The 24221-nt window shown below is 41.3% G+C and overlaps 1 protein-coding gene across 5 annotated transcripts in view; it reads left to right on the forward strand.

The window, feature by feature from the left end:
* Nucleotides 1-24221, forward strand: part of foxn3 (forkhead box N3) — a 474715-nt gene that overhangs the window by 324475 nt on the left and 126019 nt on the right. For all 5 annotated transcript variants that reach the window (XM_043696966.1, XM_043696969.1, XM_043696970.1 and 2 more), the window contains exon 4: nucleotides 1569-1630. In XM_043696966.1, the coding sequence (XP_043552901.1) occupies nucleotides 1569-1630 (62 nt within the window). The remainder of the gene's footprint in view (nucleotides 1-1568; nucleotides 1631-24221) is intronic.

Genomic DNA, 24221 nt, shown 5'->3' on the forward strand with positions numbered 1-24221 from the left:
CCCCCCCCCCCCCCCCTTTCATTAGGGTGGTGTTGAGCTGGCAGGTTGGAACTGGGATAAGGTGGGGGAAAGCGGAAATGAGGAAACTGGTAAAGTCCACATTGATGCTCTGGGGTTGAATTGTTCTGAGGCGGAAGATGAGGCTCCCCAGGAAGGGGAGATGGTCCAGATGAACCCCACCGACCTCCGCATAAACCACATCATCTGCTAATATTTCCACCACCTACAAACGGGCCCCACCACCAGGGATACATTCCCCTCCCCACCCAAATCCACTTTCCACAAAGACCCTGACTACCTGGTCAGGTCCACACCTCCCAACAACCCACTCTTCCCTCCTGGCACCTTCCCCTGCCACTGCAGGAATTGCAAAACCTGCGGCCACATTCCCCCCCCCGGCCTCCAACCATGGCCCCAAAGGAGCCTTCCACATCCCTCAAAGTTTCACCCGCACTTCCACACGTCATTTATTGTATCCGTTGCTCCTAATGCGGTCTCCTGTACTTTGGGGAGACTGGAAACCTTTTTGCAGAGTGTATTAGGGATTGTCACCAGGACACCCTCACCAATCAACCCCACCACTCCGTGGCCAAACATTTCAAATCCCCCTCCCACTCTGCCGAGGACATGCAGGTCATGGGCCGCCTCCACCGTTGCTCCCTCACCACCTGACACCTGGAGGAAGAACGCCTCATCTTCCACTTCAGAGCACTTCAACACCTGGGCATTAATGTGGACTTTATCAGTTTCCTCATTTTCCCCTCTCCCCACCTCACCCCAGTTCCAACTTTCCAGCTCAGCACCACCCTCATGATCTGTCCTACCTGCCAATCTTCCTTCCCACCTATCTGCTCCAATCTCCTCTCCGACGTATCACCTTCATCCCCACCTCCCAGAGGCTCCCTGCCTCATTCCTGATGAAGGGCTTTTGCCCGAAACGTCGATTTTCCTGCTCCTTGGATACTGCCTGACCTGCTGTGCTTTTCCAGCGCCACTAATCTTGATTAAGAAAGGAGCTCAGCTTGCTTCAGTTTTTATTTTGGGATTGTTTCAACAACTGAGCTGTAAACTTATTTACATCAAAAGGGGAGTAAGCAACTGAAATATGAAGATGTTGTTCCTAGTAGTACATAAAGTCATTTGGTTGCACTAAAGTTGATTTGTTTTCATAATTTTAGTGATTCTGTTACTTAAGTGCAACTTTCCTCCTCCTCTCCCAAGCTATATGTATATTGTTTGTGTTTTTGTTGTTGTGGTTGCAATTTGGTTGTGGAAGAGTCTTAAACATTTGGCAAAGCTTTCAGCATCCATATATTGATTCCCCACTGGATCTTCTCTTGATATTTGCTTAATAAATAGCCTCCAAATGTTGGTTTAACCCTTACTGTGAACAGAAAAATGGTTTTAATTGTTGTGAATTGCTATTTGGGTTGAATGAAATTTTGAAAAGCTTGTGAACAACTTCATAATTTTTTATAAATTTTTTCCCATATTTAATTGGAAATGCTTCATTCTGACTTAATGAATTAAGAAAAAAATTCCTTAAATAATTTGTGTTTACTTTATAGCACATCAAGTCCACCCCGTTGGCCAGGAAGTGCTTTCTTTAAGAAGAATGGAGCGCTCCAAGGTAAGAGAAAACACTCCAGGATTAATGTATTTTTGCTAGCAATTGTCTCTGATAAAAATGAATTTCAAGATTGCATACATCATTGCACGGTTTCTAACTGGGATGTTAAAATGATTAAATGTTGTTCTATTTTGTTGAGTGCTTTGTCCACCAATCCACAGAACTAGCTAGCTCAATGCAAATGACTGTACAGAGATACAAAATCTGAAGTATTTGTTGTCGGTGCAGCAAGATCTGGAAATTCATGTATTGGAGTTTATTGTATAAATTCAAAGTTATCATTTCCAACTTCAACAAGAAGAATCAGGTCCAAACTGTAGAGGTCTGGTAAAAATTTCCAAGCAGCAAGGCGAAAATACATTTAAACAATTGTACTGACTGATCTTACATTTTGGTGTCTGTTCTGAGTGTAACAGCATAAGCTGAAGTTGGCTAGGTACTATATTAGTTGGTATATTGTGAAAGACCCAACGGATAAAATAATTAGGAATAGAGTCTCTGTGGTGGGCCCATATTTGTAAACAGATATTTGATAGGACTGGTAAGGTCCTGAAGCAATGAATGTTTTGTTTGGTGGGTCCTGGTACATTGCGCACACAAGATGATTTCTACCTAGAATCTCGAGTGCAAAAATCACGCAACTGAGGAAAAAGCGGCTCAGTGGTTATCACTGCCTCACAGCGTCGGGAATCCAGGTTTGATTCTAACCTCTGGCAACTGTGTGGAATTTGCATATTTTTCCCGTGTCTGTATGGGTTTGCCCTGGGTGCTCCAGTTTCCTCCCACAGTCCAAAGATGTGCAGATTAGGTGGATTGACCATGTAAAATGGTCCATAGTGTCCGGGGATGTGCAGGTGAATTAGTCATGGGAAATGCAGGATTACAGGAATTGGGAGGGTCTGGGTGGGATGCCCTTTGGAGGATCGATGTGAACGTGATGGACCTAATAGCCTGTTTCCATGCTGTAGAGATTCTATGATTCTCAGGTTATTTGACCCTATCGCTCATCAGAATATTCCTTTCCACCAAAAAGTATCCCTTTACATACCTGTCAAATTTAATTTACCATGTGTGCCCACTTTATATGACTATGCCCTCTTCGTTTGCTGTATTTGCAAATTTTATCATAAATTTTATAACTGCACAAGTTGAAATAAAGTCCAGTTTTTTTACAGATGTCAAAAGAGCAGTGGTCCAAATACTGGTGAACATTATTTTGTATGTCCCCTGGACCTGAAGATAAAGCATCACCATGACTGTTCCTTTACAAATGGAGGCCAAGTCTAAAGGAAGAATTATACCAATAGCAAAATGAGAGTGCTTGTACATCCAAGCAGCAACTGTGGAAAGAGAAACTGAGTTATTGCATTAAGTCTGTCACCAACATGCAGAATTAGAAAATCCTACAGATATAACTGGTTTTAAACAAGTACAGTATTGTTTCAGGGAAAGCAGAAGAAAGAACTAATAGGAATATCTGTGGTGGGGTGGAAGGCAGGAGAGTTGAATCAGTTGATATAATCTAAAATTGCTGATCTCAGTGGGTTCAGAAGGCTGTCAATTGCCTCATTTACCAATGAGCTTCCATTGACATTTTTAAAAGTCTGGTTGTTGGAGATCTGAAACATGAACTAAAACTGGTGGTGAAATTCAGAAGGTATGGCAGCATCTGTGGGAGAAAGCAGAGTTAAATTCTGATAGAGGTAGGGGGTTCCTCCAGGGGACACCGGTTAGCAAGGTTAGATCTCATGCAATACAGGGAGAACTAGCCATTTGGATACAGAAACTGGCACGAAGGTAGAAGACAGAGTGATGATGGTGGAGTGTTGCTTTTCAGACTGGAGGCTTGTGACTAGTGGTGTGCCACTGGTGCTGGGTCCACTGCTTTTCATCATTTATATGAATGATTGAACATATTATGAAGGCGGCGTTTGGTATGCTTTCTTTTACTGGCCAGAGTATTGAGTATAGGAGTTGGGAGGATATGTTGCGGCTGTGCAGGACATTGTTTGGCCATTTTTGGAATATTGCATGCAATTCTGGTCTCCCTCCTGTCGGAATTGTGAAACTTGAAAGAGTTCAGAGAAGATGAACAAGAATGTTGCCAGGGTTGGATTTGTGGGAATGGGAGAGGCTGAATAGGCTGGGGCTGTTTTACCTGGAGCGTCGGAGGCTATGGGATGACTTTACAGAGATTTATAAAATCATGAGAAACAGGAATAGGATAAATAGTCTAGGTCTTTTCCCTGGGGTAGGGGGGTCCAGAGCTAGAGGGCATAGGTTTAGGGTGAGAGGGGAAAGATGTAAAAGAGACCTGGGGGCAACCTTTTCACACACCGGCTGGTGTGTGTATGGAATGAGCTGCCAGAGGAAGTGGTGGAGGCTCGTACAATTACAGTATTGAAAAGGTATATGAACAGGAGGGGTTTAGAGGGATATGGATCAACCGGTGGCAAATAGGACTAGGTTGGGTTTGGATATCTGGTCAGCATGGATGAGTTGGACTGAGGGGTCTGTTTCTGTGGTGTACATCTCCATGACTCTGTGACTCAATGTTAATTCTGCTTTCTCCTCACAAATGCTGTCAGACCTGCTGTGTTTCGCCAACAATTTCTGTTATTGTTTCAGAGCTTCTATTGAGCTTCAATGCAACAGTTATCAGGACAAAAAGGCATGGGGATATTTATGCTCCATTTGCTTCCTCCAGTCTCTTACTTGTCAAGAATGAAAAACAATTTCTTTTCTCCTCCTAACTCAAGCCAATTTCCTTCTGCCTCAGAGGCTTATCTATTCTCCCCTTTTAAATGCATCTATAATATGCATTTCACTGCAAAGAAATAAGGACAGGGTCGGGTCTTACTGTGCATTAAAAGACAAAAACAATGAATGTTTTCAAGAATGAATTTGATATAGTTCTTGGGGCTAAGAGATCAAAGTGTATGGGGGGAAAATGGGAACAAGGTACTGAGTTTGATGATCACGTGTTCAGATTGAATGGTGGAGTAGGCGCAAATGGCCCCCTGTTTTTTGAATTTCCATGATTCTAAAATGGCAAGAGTCCAGATGCTCTGAATTATGTTGAAGCAGATGGTGAAATTTGAATTCAGTAATAATCTGAGATTAAGAGACCATCAAACTATTGTCAAGAAAAACCCATCTGGTTCACTGATCTCCTTTAGGGAAGGAAATCTGCCATCCTTACCTGGTCTGATCTGCATGTGACTCCAGACCAATAGCAATGTGATTGACTGACTGTTGACTGTCCTCTGGACAATTAGGGATGGGCAACCTACACTGGCCTAGCCAGTGACATCCACATTCGTAGATGAAGAAAAACAAATTGAGTTCAGCAAAGCAATTTCCTGATTTATAAAAGGGTGCTGCAGCATGGCGAAGACTGCATTGTAAGCAAAGCTTAATAAAGTAAAAATTGATTATTGTTTGAAATAACTCATGCTTTCCAACCTTTTCACAGATTTTTGTAACTTACCTTTTGACATCTTTCCATGCCCTGGCACTCAAAACATAAAACCCAAAATGTCCAGACCTGAAACATTAACTCTGATCTGTCTCCACAAATGCAACCTGGCAACACCATTTTCTGTTTGGAATTCTACTCTGTTCAGTCATTTGAGTTCAGCTTGATGTTTTATTGGTTTAGTGGACAAAGCACTTTGATCCCCCAATTGCTCACTTGAATAAGGACATGTCAATGCGGGAAACTTTGTTTAAAACAAGAAAGCATAAGGTTAGCTTTCTAGTCTTCTGTCATAACATTATGATCAATTCACATGGTATCGGATTGAGAGTAGATGTATTTTGTGACCAATAAGTTGGATGCCAGTGATCAGTTGGTCACAAAAAGGGGGCACTCATTTAAAACTGAAATATGAGAACATTCCTTCTCTCAGAATGTCTGGAATTCTCTGCCCCAGAGTATTGTCGAAGCTCGATCACTGAAAAATGAAATTGGTAGACTTTGAAATATCAGGAAGATGATGGCTATGCTGAGCGGACACAAAAGAGGAGCTGAGGCAAAGGATAGATGAGCTATGAATAGTGGGCAGGCTTGAGAAGCCAAATGGCCAATTCTTCCTATTTCTTATGTTCTTAAGATGGATATTTGCTGGCCATTATTGAGTAGTAACAGTGAGATTGATTGCATGATATACTTGTCGAAATTTCAGTGTAACCATTTTGATTTTGAGTACTTTGTTGTGCCTTGCAGATAAATTTTGTAAGTAATCACTTGTGGCATGATATTTGTAACCTGAACGTATTTTTCGCAGTGTAGTAAAACTTGCTACCACATTTCTTTGAGCTAATTTACATTTAATGTCTTTACCGTGAAGTCATATTCTAATTCTGCTCTTTGTGAATTGCAGCAATATATGCCATCTGTAGTACAGAATGCAATGGAACATTAAAAACTGACACATGCCTTTGTATATATAGCCTGTATCATGGATGCTTCATTCTCGTGTGACAGTGACATAATTTTCAGTTTTCTGTGGATTATGTCTCACTATTCAGAATTGGTCTAAAATCTGAAATTGTTGCCATCTGCAGAAGTACAAGTATATGGTAGAGGAAAAAATAAAAATAAAATTATAACTTGTAATTACACCAGATTTCTTTCGTTGATGGTCACATATTTCACTGTAAGACTAAGCTACGTGTACCAAATGATTAATTTTTGTGGAGTTCGCAGATCTTGGCTCGGGTCTGTAGAAATCACCTCTGTTTCTAACTGATACATTGCCTTTGTAAATACGGGGTGAATACAAGGTGGTAATCTTTAGTTATGTGCACAAGGGGAAAGTAATAGTCTGCTAACTCTTGGCGTGGAATTTGACGTGAATAACGATCACTATAAAATATTGGAGGTTGTGAAATTATATCACAGCAAGTAGTTGATATCTATGAAAGTGATGGAAGTGTGATGAATAAAAACTGAAATGACTTTTCAATTTATTTATTCTCATGATCTTTAAAGAATTTCTTTCTGATTTGAATATTATGTTGGGTTATATATTTCCATAAACAGTAATAACCAAGGTGACTAGGTCAACAGCTCAACATTATGCATATTCATTGCCTTTCTTTCCTTTGGTTTCAGGCTCAATGGTACCCCTAGTTTGTTTTTGGAAACTTTTTTTTAGTGCAATGCATACCTCTGCAGTATGGTGGTTTTTTTTGTGTTTTTCATTGTTTTAAACGATACATATGCGCACACATTTGTGTTGCAAAATATCTTGACTATTACTGAATTAAAAACATTGTATGCCTGCAGGATAAAGGTTGAGAGTTTTCCTTCAGTCCTCTTTTCTAAAAAGGATCATTGCATAGAAAAATGTTTTGCATATTCCAACTGATGAGCAGAACTACCTTTGAATGTGTTCATAGGATAAAATAAGGACTTGTATTTAATTTAGTTATTTGTCTTTAATTATTTGGATGTATTATTTGAGAAACATTCCTTCTTTGTAACTCACCACATGCTTTTAATTTACATCTCCTTCCTTCGTCAGACTGTTTTTCCAACATGCAATCTTGGATGAGTTGCAATTTCCTCCAACCAAACACTGAGACATCAGAGAGGCTTGCTCCTGCCACAAATGCAATTCCCTGTCAGTGATGTTATCCCTGTCCCTGGCCACCATCTTGGGATGCAGCAAACTGTTTCCCGCCACTGTGTGATGTTCAAGTCCAAGCTGAGCTGACCACGACCTTATATAATATCCTCAATGTCACAGAATGCTTCTGTCCCCCTCTGTCAGGTCACACGTCATCTTTCTTGCCTCAGCTCATCTGCTGAAACCCTCATCAAGGCAGAATTGATTTTTTTCTAATGCAAAAAGCATTCCACTTAGTCCTAGAGATGTACAGCACAGAAACAGACCCTTCGGTCCAACCCGTCCATGCTGACCAGATATCCCAACCCAATCTAGTCCCACCTGTCAGCACCCGGCCCATATCCCTCCAAACCCTTCCTATTCATATACCCATCCAAATGCCTCTTAAATGTTGCAATTGTACCAGCCTCCTCCACATCCTCTGGCAGTTCATTCCATACACGTACCACCCTCTACGTGAAAAACTTCTGACATTCTGCTTTTGTAAGTAGTCAGCATGGCAACATCGATTATTTCAATCTTTCCCTGTTCACCTTCTCATCCTCCAAGTTCCATAAATTTTATCTCATCAGGAAGTCTAACTACTTCTGCATCAATTTCCGCTCTCCTTTCATTCCTTTGCTTGTTACCTGCAATGGCTGTCAGCCCCCAGTGCCTCAAATTTAAATTTAGAATTTTCATCCTCCTGTTTAAATTCTGTCCCTCTTATTTTTACTTATTTCAATGACTACTTCAAGCTTTACACTGTTCTCACTGTCAGTTTCTCTTTCTCTGATGTGCCTCCATCACCCAACCTGCATATGTTAGTCAAGACAGTACAGATTTGCAGAGAATGTTTCTTATGGAAGAATCTAGAACTAGGGGTCGTGTTTAAAAATCAGGGGTCATCAATTTAAAACAGATGAGGAATTTCTTCTTGGAGGGTTTTCATTTTTGGAACATGCTTCCTGAAAACATGGTTGAAGCAGACTGCTTGAATATTTTTAAGCAGAGTTAGTTAGATTCCTGTTAAGCAAAGTAGTGAAAGATTGTCAGGTGTGTGGATTGAGATTATAATCAGGTCAACCATGAGTGGTGTACACCTCTGTTTATATGTACTCCTAGATGTGCATAAAGCTTTGGATTTTGTTTGGTTGAGAATTATCCTTTGGGAACTTGTACTTGGTAAAAACTGCAATTGTGATGCATTTTCGCCCTACTGATACTGTGGGAATTAAAATCTTGATGACTGGGCTTCATTGTTTAAAATTGTGTCAATATAGTGTTTGTTTGAGTTGCACTTTATGATATTTTCCATGACTTAATGTTTTGGTGGAGGTTGGTACAATTGCAACATTTAAGAGGCATTTGGATGGGTATATGAATAGGAAGGGTCTGGAGGGATATGGGCCGGGTGCTGGCAGATGGGACTAGATTGGGTTGGGATGTCTGGTCCGCGTGGACGGGTTGGACCAAAGGGTCTGTTTCCATGCTGTACATCTCTATGACTCTATGACCACATTCTGGAATTTCCATCTCAAAAACCTCTCTTGTCTTCCTCATCTCCGCTAACAATCAAATTGTAAGCTGTTTGATCAAAGTCTGGTCATCCCTTTTAGGATCATTGGCTTGGTATCCAAATTAAAATTATTCCATGAAGCCCCTGTGGTAATTTCTTTGTTACCGTGTTTATTAACTAGCATACTATTAAACTTCAGGAATGAATGGAATGTATTAGATTCTTGTACTTTGATCATGTCTGATTCACAACATTGTGTGTACTCAAGCAGATATGAAGATTGAAAAATGACTTCAGTGGCTGTCATTTTTTTTAACCAAATCAGTGTTACAACAATGCTGTTGCTTGCATGTCAAAAGATGAGGCATGTTGTATGGGGTGCTGGACTTGTGGCATAGCTGTAGTGTCCCACCTCTGGGCCAAAAAGTCTCAAGTCTCACCTGCATCAGAGCTGTGTTAGCGAATCTGAATAGGTTGATTTGAAAATAATTTTTAGGTGGTGATAAAAGTTTTGGCTGTGCTTCCTCAAAGCCAGTGATGCTGCTCTGTCTATTTCTCTCCCTTCCCAGATTTTAGTGTGGAGTTGATCATTTTCTTTCCACTGTATGTTTGCAGCAGGAGTGTTGTATTTGATACAATTATTTAAGATTTCTTACAAGTGAACTTACTTGTCTGTGTGCTCTTATTTAGTTAACCTTACAAAATAGTTGAGAGGAACCAAAAGAGTGCAGTGGGCTGAGTATGTCTTAAATAAACATTGTTAATTTGTTTTGTGCTATTGTTTTAACTGTCTATGCAGAATGAAGGATTAACACTCCAAATGATGACTTACAAAATCAAAGTTCCATTGTTTAAGTTAATTATTCCATGGTTCATGATTTGCTAAATTTGAATTGTAATTTTAAACTCTTTCCAGGATTAAATTTAGTTTCAGTGATGTAACTTCATCTCTTTGTTGGCAGAATGGTGAGTGATAAACCATTGTCTCTGCTTTACTATGTTTCGAACTGCAGTTTACTTAGTGAGAAGATGCCAAAAAAAGGCTCAATCAGAGCAAACACCTTAACGGGGGAAAATCTGAGAGTTGTTTACATGCCTTTGTAGTTAGGTTGGAGTGAATCTGTAGCCTGGGACTTGGAGGCACAGTTCACAGAACATACAACAGCACAGGCACTTCGGTCCTTGATATAGTGCCAACCTCTAAGTTCAAACTTAAAAATCACACAACACCAGGTTATAGTCCAACAGGTTTAATTGGAAGCACACTAGCTTTTGGAGCGACGCTCTTTCATCAGGTGATTGTCACCTGAGGAAGGAGCGTCGCTCCAAAAGCTAGTGTGCTTCCAATTAAACCTGTTGGACTATAACCGGGTGTTGTGTGATTTTTAACTTTGTACACCCCAGTCCAACACCGGCATCTCCGAATCATAAGTTCGAACTAACCTACATAATCTTCATTTTATTATCATCCATGTGCCTGTCCAAATGTCGTTTAAATGTCCCTACTGTATCTGACTCTACTACCACTGCTGGCAGTGCATTCCATGCACCCACCACACTGTGTAAAGATCCTGCCTCTGACATCTCCCCTAAACCTTCCTCCAGTCACCTTAAAATTATGCTCTCTTGTGATGGTCATTTCCGCCCTGGGGAAAAAAATCTCTGGCTATCCACTCGATCTGTGCCTCTCATCATGTTGTACACCTCTATCAACTCACCTCTCATCCTCCTTCGCTCCAATGAGAAAAGCCCTAGCACCCTTTACTTTTCTTCATAAGACCTGCCCTCCAGTCCAGACAGCATCCTGGTAAATCTTCTCAGCACCCTCTCCAGGGCTTCCACATCCATCTGTAATGAGGCAATCAGAACTGAACACAATATTCCAAGTGTGGTCTAACCAGGGCTTTATAGAGCTGCAGAATAACCTCGCGGCTCTTAAACTCAATCCCCCTGATAATGAAAGCCAACACACCATACATTAATTTAACAATCCTATCAACTAAGGTGACTACTTTGAGGGATCTATAGACGTGGACCCCAAAATTCCTCTGTTCTTCCACACTGCCAAGAATCCTGCCTTTAACCCTGTAATCGACATTCAGATTCGACCTTTCAAAATGAATGACTTCACACTTCTCCAGGTTGAACTCCATCTGCCACTTCTCAGCCCAGCTCTGCATTCTGTCAATGTCCTGTTGCATCCTACAGCAGCCCTCCACACGATCCACAACTCATCCAACCTTCGTCTAGTCAGCAAACTTACGGACCCACCTTTCCACTTTCTCATCCAAGTCATTTATAAAAATCACAAAGAGCAGAACTCCCAGAACTGACCCACTGTGGAGCATCACTGGTCACTGAGCTCCAGGCTGAATACGTTCTATCTACTATCACCCTCTGTCTTCTATGGACCACCAATTCTGTAACCAGACAACCAAATTTCTCTGTATCCCATGCCTCCCTACTTTCTGAATGAGCCTACCATGGGGAACTTTATCAAATACCTTGCTAAAATCCATATACACACCACATCCAGTGTTCTACCTTCATCAATGTGTTCTGTCACATCCTCAAAGAATTCAGTAAGGCTTGTGAGGCATGACCTGCTCCTCGCAAAGCCATGTTGACCATCTCCAATCAAGCTATGCTTTTCCAAATAATCACAAATCCTGTCTCTCAGAATACTGTCCAATAATTTGCCCACCACAGTTCATGCATAGTTTTATAAAAAGACATAGTTTGAAAGTAATTGATTTTTACGTTATATTGTGAAAAGCAGTTAGCGCGAATTAAAGATCTGAGTCAAACTTTGATTCCTGAATGTGGATTATTTGTTATCAATAGACATCAGAGGTTTTTCTTTTCTTTTAATGAAACCAGCGCAGATGTATTTTTCTAAATTTGTTGCAGCCATCTTAAGTTTAAAAGTAGTTTCAAAGTTCTGTTTGCTTTAGTTTTCCATTCTCTTGCAATATATAGAAATCCCTGATTATTTATCCTGAGTAGGCCCAATGGTAAAAGTGCAGAAAATATACCCTGGTAGTTTGCTGAATAACAAAATCTGGCCTATGAAATATGTTCTGAATACTCAATGGGGCCCTGGTACCACTTAACATTTAATATCCCTTTCGGCTCCATTTTATATTTTGGAAGCTAAGTGTAATTGTTTTGCACATTTAAAATAATAAAAATCATGAGGTTATGTTAGTTAACAGCTTTGCTATTTTTTTTCTCGTGCCTGAATCAAAATATTTCTTCCGATGTTAAATAGGAATACATGTTGATCTGTGAAGGTTGTGTATGGTGCTGTTTTCATTTCCCTTTTGGGTGAAATTTATCTGAAGTACATGAATCTTAATTGCCAAATTATTTGATATCAAAAGAGTGTTTTTTAAAATACTTTGATCCTGTGCACATTTGAACACACCAGGGGAAAAAAATGCAAAATTTAACTCGCCTGTAAATCAAAAACACCATTAAGTTTACAAGTACTTATTTAGTTGCCATGATGATAAATGTGTGTGGTCAGTGAGCTAGACGCATCATAAGAATGGTCTCTACAGAAATTCACTGTCAGTTTCAAGACAGAGTCATTGCGATTTATAGCACGGAGACAGACCCTTGGGTCCAACTCGTCCATGCCGACCAGATATGCCAACCCAATCTAGTCCCACCTACCAGGACTGGCCCATTTCCCTCCAAACCCTTCCTATTCATATACCCATCCAGATGCCTTTTAAATGTTGCAATTGTACCAGCCTCCACCACATCCGCTGGCAGCCCATTCCATACACACACCACCCTCTGCGTGAAAAAGTTGCTCTTTAGGTCTCTTTTATATCTTTCCCCTCTTACTCTAAACCTATGCCCTCTAGTTCTGGACTCACCCACCCCAGGGAAAAGTCCTTGTCTATTTACCCTATCCCTGCCCCTCATGATCTTATAAACCTCTATAAGATCACCCCATAGCCTCCAGGGAAAACATCCTTAGCCTATTCAACCGTTCCCTATAGCTCAAATCTCTCAACCCTGGCAACATCCATGTAAATCTTTTCTGAGCCCTTTCAAGTTTTATAACATCCTCCTGCTAGGAAGGAGACCAGAATTGCACGCAGTATTCCAAAAGTTACCTAATCAATGTCCTGTACAGCCACAACATGACCTCCCAACTCGTATACGCAATACTCTGACCATTAAAGGCAAGCATACCAAACGCTGCCTTCACTATCCTATCTACCTGCGACTCTACATTCAAGGAGCTATGAACCTGCACTCCAAGTTCACTTTGCTCAGTAACACTCCCCAGGACCTTACCATTAAGTGCATAAGTCCTGCTAAGATTTGCTTTCCTGAAAAGCAGCATCTCGTATTTATCTAAATTAAATTCCATTTGCTACTCCTCAGCCCATTGTAATCCGAGGTAACCCTCTTCGCTGTCCACTACGCCTCCAATTTTGGTGTCATCAGCAAACCTACTAACAATACTTCTTACGCTTACCTCCAAATCATTTATATAAATGACAAAACGTGGTGGACCCAACACCAATCCTTGTGGCACTCCACTGGTCAGAGGTCTCTAGTCTGAAAAACAACCCTCCACCACCACCCTCTGTCTTCTGCCTTTGAGCCAGTTCTGTACCCAAATGGCAAGTTCTCCCTATATTCCGTGAGATCTAACCTTGCTAACCAGTCTGCCATGGGGAACCTTGTCGAATGCCTTACTGAAGTCCAAATAGATCACATCTACTGCTCTGCCCTCATCAATCCTCTTTGTTACTTCTTCAAAAAACTCAATCAAGTTTGTGAGACATGATTTTATCACGCACGAAGCCATGTTGACTATCCCTAATCAGTCCTTGCCTTTACATATACGTGCTGAAAATGTGTTGCTGGAAAAGCGCAGCAGGTCAGGCAGCATCCAAGGAACAGGAGAATCAACGTTTCGGGCATGAGCCCTTCTTCAGGAATGAGGAAAGTGTGCCCAGCAGGCTAAGATAAAAGGTAGGGAGGAGGGACTTAGGGGAGGGGGGTTGGAAATGCGATAGGTGGAAGGAGGTCAAGGTGAGGGTGATAGGCCGGAGTGGGGTGGGGCGGAGAGGTCAGGAAAAAGATTGCAGGTTAGGAAGGCGGTGCTGAGTTCGAGGGATTTGACTGAGACAAGATGGGGGGAGGGGAAATGAGGAAATTGGAGAAATCTGAGTTCATCCCTTGTGGTTGGAGGGTTCCTAGGCGGATGATGAGGCGCTCTTCCTCCAACCGTCGTGTTGCTATGGTCTGGCGATGGAGGAGTCCAAGGACCTGCATGTCCTGAAGAAGGGCTTATGCCCGAAACGTCGATTCTCCTGTTCCTTGGATGCTGACTGACCTGCTGCGCTTTTCCAGCAACACATTTTCAGCTCTGATCTCCAGCATCTGCAGTCCTCACTTTCTCCTTTCCAAATACATGTACATCCTATCCCTCAGGATTCCCTCCAACAACTTGCCCACCACCGATATCCGGCTCACTGTTGTATAGTTCCCTGGCTTGTCTTTACTACCTTTCTTAAAAGCGCGACGTTAGCCAACCTCCAGTCTTCCAGCACCTCACCTGTGACTATCAATGATACAAATATCTCAGCAAGAGGCCAAGCAATCTGTTCTGTAGCTTCCCACAGTGTTCCAGAGTATACCTGATCAGATTCTGGGGATTTATCCACTTTTATGCGTTTCAAGGCATTCAGCTCTTCCTCCCCTGTCATATGGACATTTTTCAAGATGTCACCATCGATTTCCCCACATTCTATATCTTCTATGCCCTTCTCCATAGTAAACACTGGTGCAAAATTCTAGTTTAGTGTCTCCCCCATTTTCTGCGCCTCCACAGAAAGGTTTCCTTGCTGATCTTTGAGGGGCCCTATTCTCTCCATAGTTACCCTTTTGTCCTTAGTGTATCTGTAAAAACCCTTTGGATTCTCCTTGACTCTTTTTGCTAAATCTGTCTATAGTCTCCTGTTTTCCCTCCTGATTTCCCTCTTAAGTATACTCCTACTGCCTTTATACCCTTTGAAGGAATCACTCGATCTATCCTGTGTATACCTGACATATGCTTCCTCTTTTTTTCTTAACCAGATCCTCAATTTCTTTAGTCATCCAGCATTCTCAATACCTACCAGCCTTTCCTTTCACCCTGACAGGAATATACGGTCTCTGCACTCTTGTCATCTCCTTTCTGAAGGCTTCCCATTTTCCAGCTGTCCCTTTACCTGCAAACATCCGCCCACATTCAGCTTTTGAAAGTCCTTGCCTAATACCGTCAAAATTAGCCTTCCTCCAATTTAGAACTTCAACTTTTAGACCTGGTCTATCTTTTCCATCACTATTTTAAAACTAATCAAATTATGGTTGCTGGCCCCAAAGTGTTCCCCCACTGACACCTCAGTCACTTGCCCTGCCTTTTTTCCCCAAGAGTGGGTCAAGTTTTGCACCTTCTGTGGTAGGTACATCCCCATGCTGAATCAGAGAATTTTCTTGTACATGCTTAACAAATTTCCCTCTGTCTAAACTCTTAACACTATGGCAGTCCCAGTCGATGTTTGGAAAGTTAAAATTCCCCACCATTACCACCCTATTATTCTTACAGATAACTAAGATCTCCTTACAAATTTGTTTCTCAATTTCCCTCTGGCTATTGGGGAGTCTATAATACAATCCCAATAAGGTGATTATCCCTTTCTTATTTATCAGTTCCACCCAAATAACATAATTGGATTTATTTCCGGGAATATCCTCCAGTACAGCAGTAATGCTGTCCCTTACCAAAAATGCCACTCCCCCTCCTCTCTTGCCTCCCTTTCTGTTCTTCCTGTAGCATTTATATCCTGGAACATTAAACTGTCAGTCCTGCCCATCCCTGGGTGGTACAGTGGTTAGCACTGTTGCCTCATAGTGCCAGAGACCCGGGTTCAATTCCCGCTTCAGGTGACTGTCTGTGTGGAATTTGCACATTTTCCCTGTGTCTGCGTGGGTTTCCTCCGGGTGCTCCGGTTTCCTCCCACAGTCCAAAAATGTGAAGGTTAGGTGAATTGGCCATACTAAATTGCCCGTAGTGTTAGGGGCAGGGCAAATGTAGGGAAATGGGTCTGGGCGGGTAGCGCTTCGGCGGTTCGGTGTGGATTTGTTGAGCCGAAGGGCCTGTTTCCACAATGTAAGTAAGTAATCTAATCTAAGAAATCTAATCTAATCATGTTTCTGTAATTGTTATGATATCCCAGTCCCATGTTCCTAACCATACCCTGAGTTCATCTGCCTTCCCCATTAGGCCCCTTGCTTTGAAATAAATGCAGTTTAATTTATTAGTCCAACTTTTGTTCTCTTCTTTGTCCCTGACTGTTTGGCTTGCATCTTTTTTCAACTGTACCAGTCTCAGATTGATCTCTTTCCTCACTATCTCCCTGGGTCCCATCCCCCCCATCTTAACTCATTTAAATCCTCTCAAGCAGCTCTAGCAAATCTCCCTGCCAGTATATTAGTCCCTTCCAATTTAGGTGCAATCCATTCTCCTTGTACAGGTCACTCCTACACTTGAAGAGATTCCAATGATCCAAAAATGTGAATCCATCTTCCATACTCAGCTCCTCAGCCATGGATTCATCTGCTCTATCCTCCTATTGCTACGCTAATTAGCTCGTTGCACCAGTCGTAATCCGGATATTACCCCTCATTGCATTAGAGCCAGTCTTGATACCAGAAACTTGGCTGTTCTTGCTACATTTCCCTGAGAATTCATCAGTCCTACATTTTCTAAAACAGCATACTTGTTTGAAATGGGGACAACCACAGAAGACTCCTGCATTATCTGCCTTCCTCTCTTACCTTTCCTAGAGTTGACCCATCTATGTGACTGTATCTGCAACTTTACCCCCTTTCTATAACTGCCATCCATCACACCCCCTTGAACTGTCGCTCCAACCGTTCCATTCAATCTGATAGGATTCGCCACCAAAGGCATTTTTTTGCAGATATAATCCTTAGTAACACGTAAACACTCACATCCGACAAGAAAAGCATATCACTCTACTATGGACCATTTTTGCTGTTTCCAATCTGCAGACCCAGAAAATAGCCCTTTCTTATTCCTCTACAAATCACTGCTCCAGGCTAACTTAATACTTATGGCTTATGTTTTTAACTTTGATATTATTGATAAGCATAAAATATTTTTAATGGCCATTCTTGCAAGAAACAATATAAAGCAACTTCAAGGATAAAAGTTAAAAATTATGGTTAAATGAACCTTTCTAAAAAGTTTTTCCTGCTAGATGATGTCTGACTTTGGAATAATTTGTTGCATTCTTAAGTCTTCAGGGAATGTAATAGTAAGTTGGCAAAGCAAGCTTCCTACATAAAGGAGTCAAATTTGGTGAGTAGTGATCAAGGGTAATCACAGAATAATGATTGGCTTTTTAAAAAAAAAGCAGTTACCACAATCAAAAATCCTTAAATTGAATTATTAGTTTGCAACAAGATTCTGAAGTGGATGCAGCAGTATATAGTCTATTTTGGACCCTTCTGTATTTTAAGTTAGTGGCTCACAATGAGGATATAGTCATAAAATAGGAGGTTTTGTGGGTTTACCAAACTGAACCATAATTAATAACTGAGTATTGGCACTAGCTTTGAAGTAATTTAGATCTTTTAGGTAATTGGGCCAATAGCTGACAGTTCTATGCTTCTCAGAACAATAGTAGTAGTATTTGGAGAAAACAACAGTGGTTAGAGGTGGTGATTAGATGAATTTGAGATGTATTGAATATATCAACACATGTTAAGCTACAGTCAGAGATGCAAGTAAGTACTGGCCTTGTATTGTTCATAGGGTGAATACAGATCCAAAAGGTACTCCTGTTGCTGTACAAGAACAGGCTTTCACAACTATATTGTTCTGACTCACAGAAAAATCACAAAAAAGGTATGAATTGAGAGGCTAAGCTTGGAGCAGCTGGTGCCAAGGTGCAGTGGGGAAAGACACCATCTAAGGTATTTTTACCAAAGTATAATGACCCTCTCACTGCCCCAATGTATGTAAATAGTTTCCTGCCTGAGTTTTTAAAAAAAGCCTGTGGTTTTTGCAACTGCACGGAATGTTAAATTCCAGTATTTGTTTTTCTGGATATGCACAAAGTGTACAGATCTGCCTTAATAACTGTGAGTGTAGATGAAATTTTTTTAAAGTTTTGCAAAAAAAACTTGAGGCTGGAAAGATATAACAGCAAAGATAATTCCAAATGGTAAGAATTTAAAATGAAATTCGATTAGTAGTTCAGTTTGTTGTCTTATTGGAACTTCTAAGAAAGTTGATCTGAACAATTTATTAATAAGATGAAAGGATCAGTTGAGAAAGTTAGGGGGTTTTTAGAATTTTAGTTCAAGGTCTGAGAGCTGATAATGTAGGCTTATACCTGAATGCAGAACACTTCTGGTGATTCTAACATTAATGGAAAGGAAAATTGGACAGGATATTATAGACTGGTGAAGCCATTTTCTGCATCCACTAAATTTCCTTCAAACAAAACATGAAACTAAAGTCCTTTTCAACGACTTGGGTAAACACAAAAAATCCTATGGTGCAATTGGGACGACTTCTCATCCCTTTCAACCTATCCCCAAAACGGCTTATGCAGCCAACCATTAAGTTATTGTTTGTATACCGTGCTTCACACAAATTCCATTGTTTACCAACCAGTTTACTATGAACAGCTTCAAATTTAAAGTTGTTCTTTCTTAGTATAAAGATTTTACCACTCCCACTTGCTATCCAGAGACTACTTTTGGAAGAGCTGCTATGTCACCTACCCTCAAACCCTGCAAGGTCTTTGAATTTTCACAGACTAGGTTCACACATGCAGAATAGCCCCTGGATGAGGTGTCAGTAAGATCTTTAAGTTGTATTTTGCCATGAGCCACAGCTGAAGAAAATGCAGAAGTGGAAATGCATGGCTTTTCTATTACACAGTCTATTAAGGTCTTGCGATTAGTCTTCTACCATGTTTCTGTATTAGAATGTGAACAGAATTGACTTAACAGAATAAGGTATAGCTGGATAGTTTTAACCCCTTTTAATCGGGTCTTTATGATTATGGTGAAACCATTAGGATCAGCATAAATAGTGATTAAGCAATGTTTGTTTTACTCTTGAGTGTAATTGGTGCTTGCTCTCAACCAAAATGTTTGGCACGATTCCGTAATCTATGTACTCATTTATAATTAGCTTGGGAAATTAAAACAATACTCCTTACTAAGCTGTTTTGTTGTAACTTTGGAAAATGTCCATGTTCAGTGCAAAAAGACCACTCTATTTTGCACTTATTTTGATTGTTGGCTTTGAATTGATGCACTAAATTGTTTCTCTGCTCACATTTCACAGACTGACTTCAGTCTTTTTACCAAAATAATGAATGTAAAATTCTTAAAGGAATTAATAACTCCCATAATCAACAATTAAACTAGCTGTATGACACAATGCTCACTAGTTACAACTGTTCAAAATGTTTACAGTAGAGGAGGAGGATAGAGGGAAAAGTAACAAGGGCCCCCCTCCCAAATTTTTACATTGTCTGTGGCTGCAGGGGAAGTGCTAGAGGACTGGAGGACAGCTCTAATGTGGGTTCTCCTTTACAAGAAGAGTAATAGAGATGAACCAGAGAACTATAGACCAGTGCGGGGTCTCGTTAGTTGTCGGGAATTTATTGGAGAAAATAGTGAATGAGAAAATTAATCTCCATTTAGAAAGGCAAGGTTTGATCAGGTACAGTCAGCGTAGCTTTAGCAGAGGGAGGTCATGCCTGACAAACCTAGTGGAATTTTTTTCAAGGACGCGACCAAGTGTATAGATGAGAGTCAGGCAGTTTCTTTTGGCCCAAATCATCCATTCCTACTAGGTGTCCAAAATTGAACAAGTCCCTTTTGCCTGTATTTGGCCCATTTCCCTCCAAACGTTTCCTATCCATGTACCTATCTTTTGAGTGTTGTAATTGTACCCACCGATCTACTTCCTCTGGCAGCTCGTATCATATAAATGCCATATTCCCAGTAGAGAAAGAGGACAGAGGCAAAAGTAAAAATGGCCCTCTCCTGAATTTTTACATTGTCTGTGGCTGCATGGGAGGTGCCAGCGGACTGGAGGACAGCTAATGTGAGTTCTCTTTTACTGTATAAAATTGTACAGTACTGTACCGCACAGTACGCAAAAACGTTGCTACTTAGTAGTTTCTATGGATTTCAGAAAGGTCGTTGATAAAGTCTCACACAGGAAACTGATAAGGTAAAAACTCCTGGGATCCAAGATAAATTAGCAAGTTGGATCCAAAAGTGGCTTAGTGACAGGAGACGGAGCTTAGTGGTAAAAAGAACTGTGACTGGATGCTGGTGTCTGTTGGTGTTTTATAGCAATTGGTGCTGGGTTCCTTATCATTTGAGTATCCCAAACAATATAGACGAGAGCATGGGGTGCATGATCAGTAAGTTTGCAGATCACAAAGATTGGCCTGGTGGTTGACAGTGAGGAACAAGTTAGGTTACAGGAAGATGTGGACAGATTGGGCAGATGGGCTGATCAGTGACAGGTAGAATTTAACCCTGACAAATGTGAAGTGATGTATTTTGGAAGAATGAACAAAACAAGGGAGTACTCAATGAATGGCAGGACACTAGGAAGCTCACAGGAATAGAGAGATCTTGTGATGCTTGTTCACAGATCCCTGATGTGGCAGGACAGGCTAATAAGACATATGGGATGCTTCCTTTCATCAGCTGTTGCATAGATTGTAAGACCAGGGAGATTGTTTGTTGTACAGAACTTTGTATTGGCCACAGAATGAGGATTGTGTGTAGTTCAGGTCACCACACTCTCGAAAGGATGCGATTACCCTGGAGGGGGTGCAGAGAAATTTCACCAGAATGTTGCCTGGAATGGAGAATTTCAGCTTTGAAGGGAGGCTGGATAATCTCAGTTTATTTTCTTTGGAACAGAGAATGTTGAGGAAGGACCTGAGAGAAGGGTATAAGACCGAGGTTGGACAGGATGAATAGAAAGTAGCTGCTCCCCTAAGTCAAAGGGTCAAGAACAAGGGGCCACACATTCAAAGTGGAGGGCAGAAGGTTTAGTGGTGAGTTGAGGAAAATGTTTTTACCCAGAGGATGGGTGGGAGTCTGGAATGCACTGCTCACTGTTAAACCTTTGGAGCAATTTGTCACATTTTTAACTTTTAAGGGAATGTTACAGTAATGTAGCATCTAAGAGGAGGAGTTAAATTTGGCAGATAACCTTACAACTTTTAAAAAGTACTTGGATGAACACTTGAAGTGTCATAACATTTAAGGCTATGTGCAGAGAACAGGAAAGTGGGACTAATGTAGGTGATAATGCAGTTTTGGTGGTATGGACTCAAAGCACCTCTTCTGAACTGTATAACTCTAATTCTAAAATACTGAAGCTACACTGAGGCCAAGGGTGCCATATGTTGAAATGGGTGCAGATCCTTCCAAGAGGGACAGCAGCCCTTGAATCATGAAAATCTAGATCATCAATGGAAAATTGACAGAAGAATTGGTATAGTGTCATCTGATGAAAATTCAAGTACAGCTAAATGGTTTTTCTTTTGGTCACTTAGGTTGAACTTATGGCACTGGCCAGGTTAAAAAGAGATTTTGCAAGCCTAATTCTGCCTGAGGGATTTTTTTTTCCCCTAAGGCTTTCCTTCCCACACAGAGTAGTAAGTGCTATTTCCTATTTTCTGCACATGATAACCTGTGGCTTGTGGCTCCTCCAGTTCTATTGACACACTTGGAACAGAAGATGAATCTGTCTGAGAATACTTAAGGTGATTCTCTTTCATTTTTCTCCTAAGGTCAGTTTAACTCCTGGGTCAAGTTGAATATTATTCCAAGCACAGACAGTATGATTTCAGATCCAATGATTCTACTGTTCATTGGGATCAAAGCACACAGTTACCTGACCGGAAACCGTGCTTCCATGTTTGGGCAGTTTTTAACCAGGTCCTTGAAGTATAGGAAAAGCACTCTTTTAAAACAAAGTCATACTGCAACTGATAGATATTGCAGTATGTGTCAAGATACATTTACAGAATGTGCAAGTATGTGTAGTAGTAGTTAATAGGACTTAGCTCAATGTAAATCGTAATATAATCACTTTGGTAAATCTATCCTGCCACTCAAGAATCAGAAGCACCTGTTATTGGTGAGATCATCCTAAAGTTAGAAACAATGTATAAAGTACTGCGAAGCCAAGTCATTATGCAGCATATTTCTTGCCATGGATAGACCTTTTTTGAATCTGAGAAATCTGGTTTGATGAAAAAAGTATGAGCTTGGCACAAATTCAACTCTTGACTATGCTTTCTGTGTGCCATTTGAATGTAGCACAGTCCAGGCAAATACCATTTGCAATGTGATTTTTGAGAAGATTTATAGCTCAGGTTGAGGTTCAGGTTGTAAGTTTGCTCGCTGAGCTGGTATGTTTGTTCTCAGATGTTTTGTCGCCATGCTAGGTAACATCATCAGTGAGCCTCCAGTGAAGGGCTGGTGTTCTGTTCCCTTTTCTGTTTTGTGTCTTGGTCTAAGTTGGGTGATATCATTTCCTGTTCTTTTCCTGAGGTTGGTAAATGAGGTCCAAATCGATGTGTTTATTGATGGAGTTCCAGTTTGAATGGCAGGCCTCTAGGAATTCCCATCCGTGTCTTTGTTTAACTTGTCCTAGGATGGGCATGTTGTCTCAGTGGAAGTGCTGTCCTCCTTCGTCTGTGTGTAAGGATACTAGTGATAGCTGGTATTGTGGAGAAAATCACCAGTCTCGGAGTCCAATGACAGAGTTTATTGCACAAGGAAATACCGGAGCTCCAGGGAGAGAGAGACACCAACAGCACATAGGTTAGCTGCGAGTCTTCTCTCGACCCAGGGCAAGAAATGTTTATACATCTTGTGATACAATAGGTCATTGATGAGGTTATTGTCTTTGTACATGGTTTGTTTATAATAATCGTGACAGAATCATTGATAGTTTTGATATAGTCATGGTCAGTTTCAGGGTAGACAATGTCAGTTTCAATATCTGCACGCAATTCCATTGCTTATAGTAATGAGTGCTGATTGCTCTTCCTGAGAAGGACGATTACTGCAGTCCTGGCTATTAACATTTTGTATTGAGCCTGTATCAAGTTTTCGAGATGCCGGTGTTGGACTGGGGTGTACAAAGTTAAAAATCTCACAACACCAGGTTATAGTCCAACAGGTTTAATTGGAAGCACACTTGCTTTTGGAGCGGTGCTCCAAAAGCAAGTGTGCTTCCAATTAAACCTGTTGGACTATAACCTGGTGTTTAGATTTGTAACTGTATCAGATTGTTAACATTTCTATAAGAGGTGCTGGCTGGACCCACACACTTGGGAGGCAGTGTTCGTTACTCATGTGTATTCTCTCCCCCACCCGCCTTAAATTAATCAAGTGCATTGTGCTGACATTCTGGTGGCCTCAGGCAGTGTCTGTATCTCCTCTGCTCTTTCTATCCATGTGATCTGGTGGCCATCTTATGTGTCAAGTTGGCCAACTGCTGGCTCAGCAGCCATCTTTGTGTCTATGTGCTGAGTGTCACCCTGCCCCGTGCCATCTCCCTCTTCACTGGTCATGTCTTTTGATGGCTAGTTGTTCCTTGTGTGACAATAGACAATAGGTGCAGGAGTAGGCCATTCAGCCCTTCGAGCCTGCACCGCCATTCAATATAATCATGGCTGATCATTCCTAATCAGTATCCTGTTCCTGCCTTATCTCCATAACCCTTGATTCCATTATCTTTGAGAGCTCTATCCAACTCCTCCTTAAATGAATCCAGAGAGTGGGCCTCCACTGCCCCCTGTGGCAGAGCATTCCACACAGCCACCACTCTCTGGGTGAAGAAGTTTCTCCTGAGCTCTGTCCTAAATGGTCTACCCCGTATTTTTAAGCTGTGTCCTCTGGTTCGGCACTCACCCATCAGTGGAAATATGTTTCCTACTGCCAGAGTGTCCAAGCCTTTCATAATCTTATACGTCTCAATCAAATCCCCTCTCAATCTTCGAAACTCAAGGGTATACAAGCCCAGTCGCTTCAGTCTTTCAGTGTAAGGTAATCCTGCCATTCCAGGAATTGACCTCGTGAACCTACGCTGCACTCCCTCAATAGCCAGAATGTATTTTCTCAAATTTGGAGACCAGAACTGCACACAATACTCCAGGTGTGGTCTCACCAGGGCCCCGTACAGCTGCAGAAGCACCTCTTTGCGTCTATACTCAATTCCTCTTGTTATGAAGGCCAGCATGCTATTAGCCTTCCTCACTACCTGCTGTACCTGCATGCTTACCTTCATTGACTGGTGTACAAGAACACCCAGATCTCTCTGTACTGCCCATTTACCTAAATTGATTCCATT

Source organism: Chiloscyllium plagiosum, chromosome 10 (assembly GCF_004010195.1).
Source record: "Chiloscyllium plagiosum isolate BGI_BamShark_2017 chromosome 10, ASM401019v2, whole genome shotgun sequence".
Taxonomy (NCBI): Eukaryota; Metazoa; Chordata; class Chondrichthyes; order Orectolobiformes; family Hemiscylliidae; genus Chiloscyllium; species Chiloscyllium plagiosum.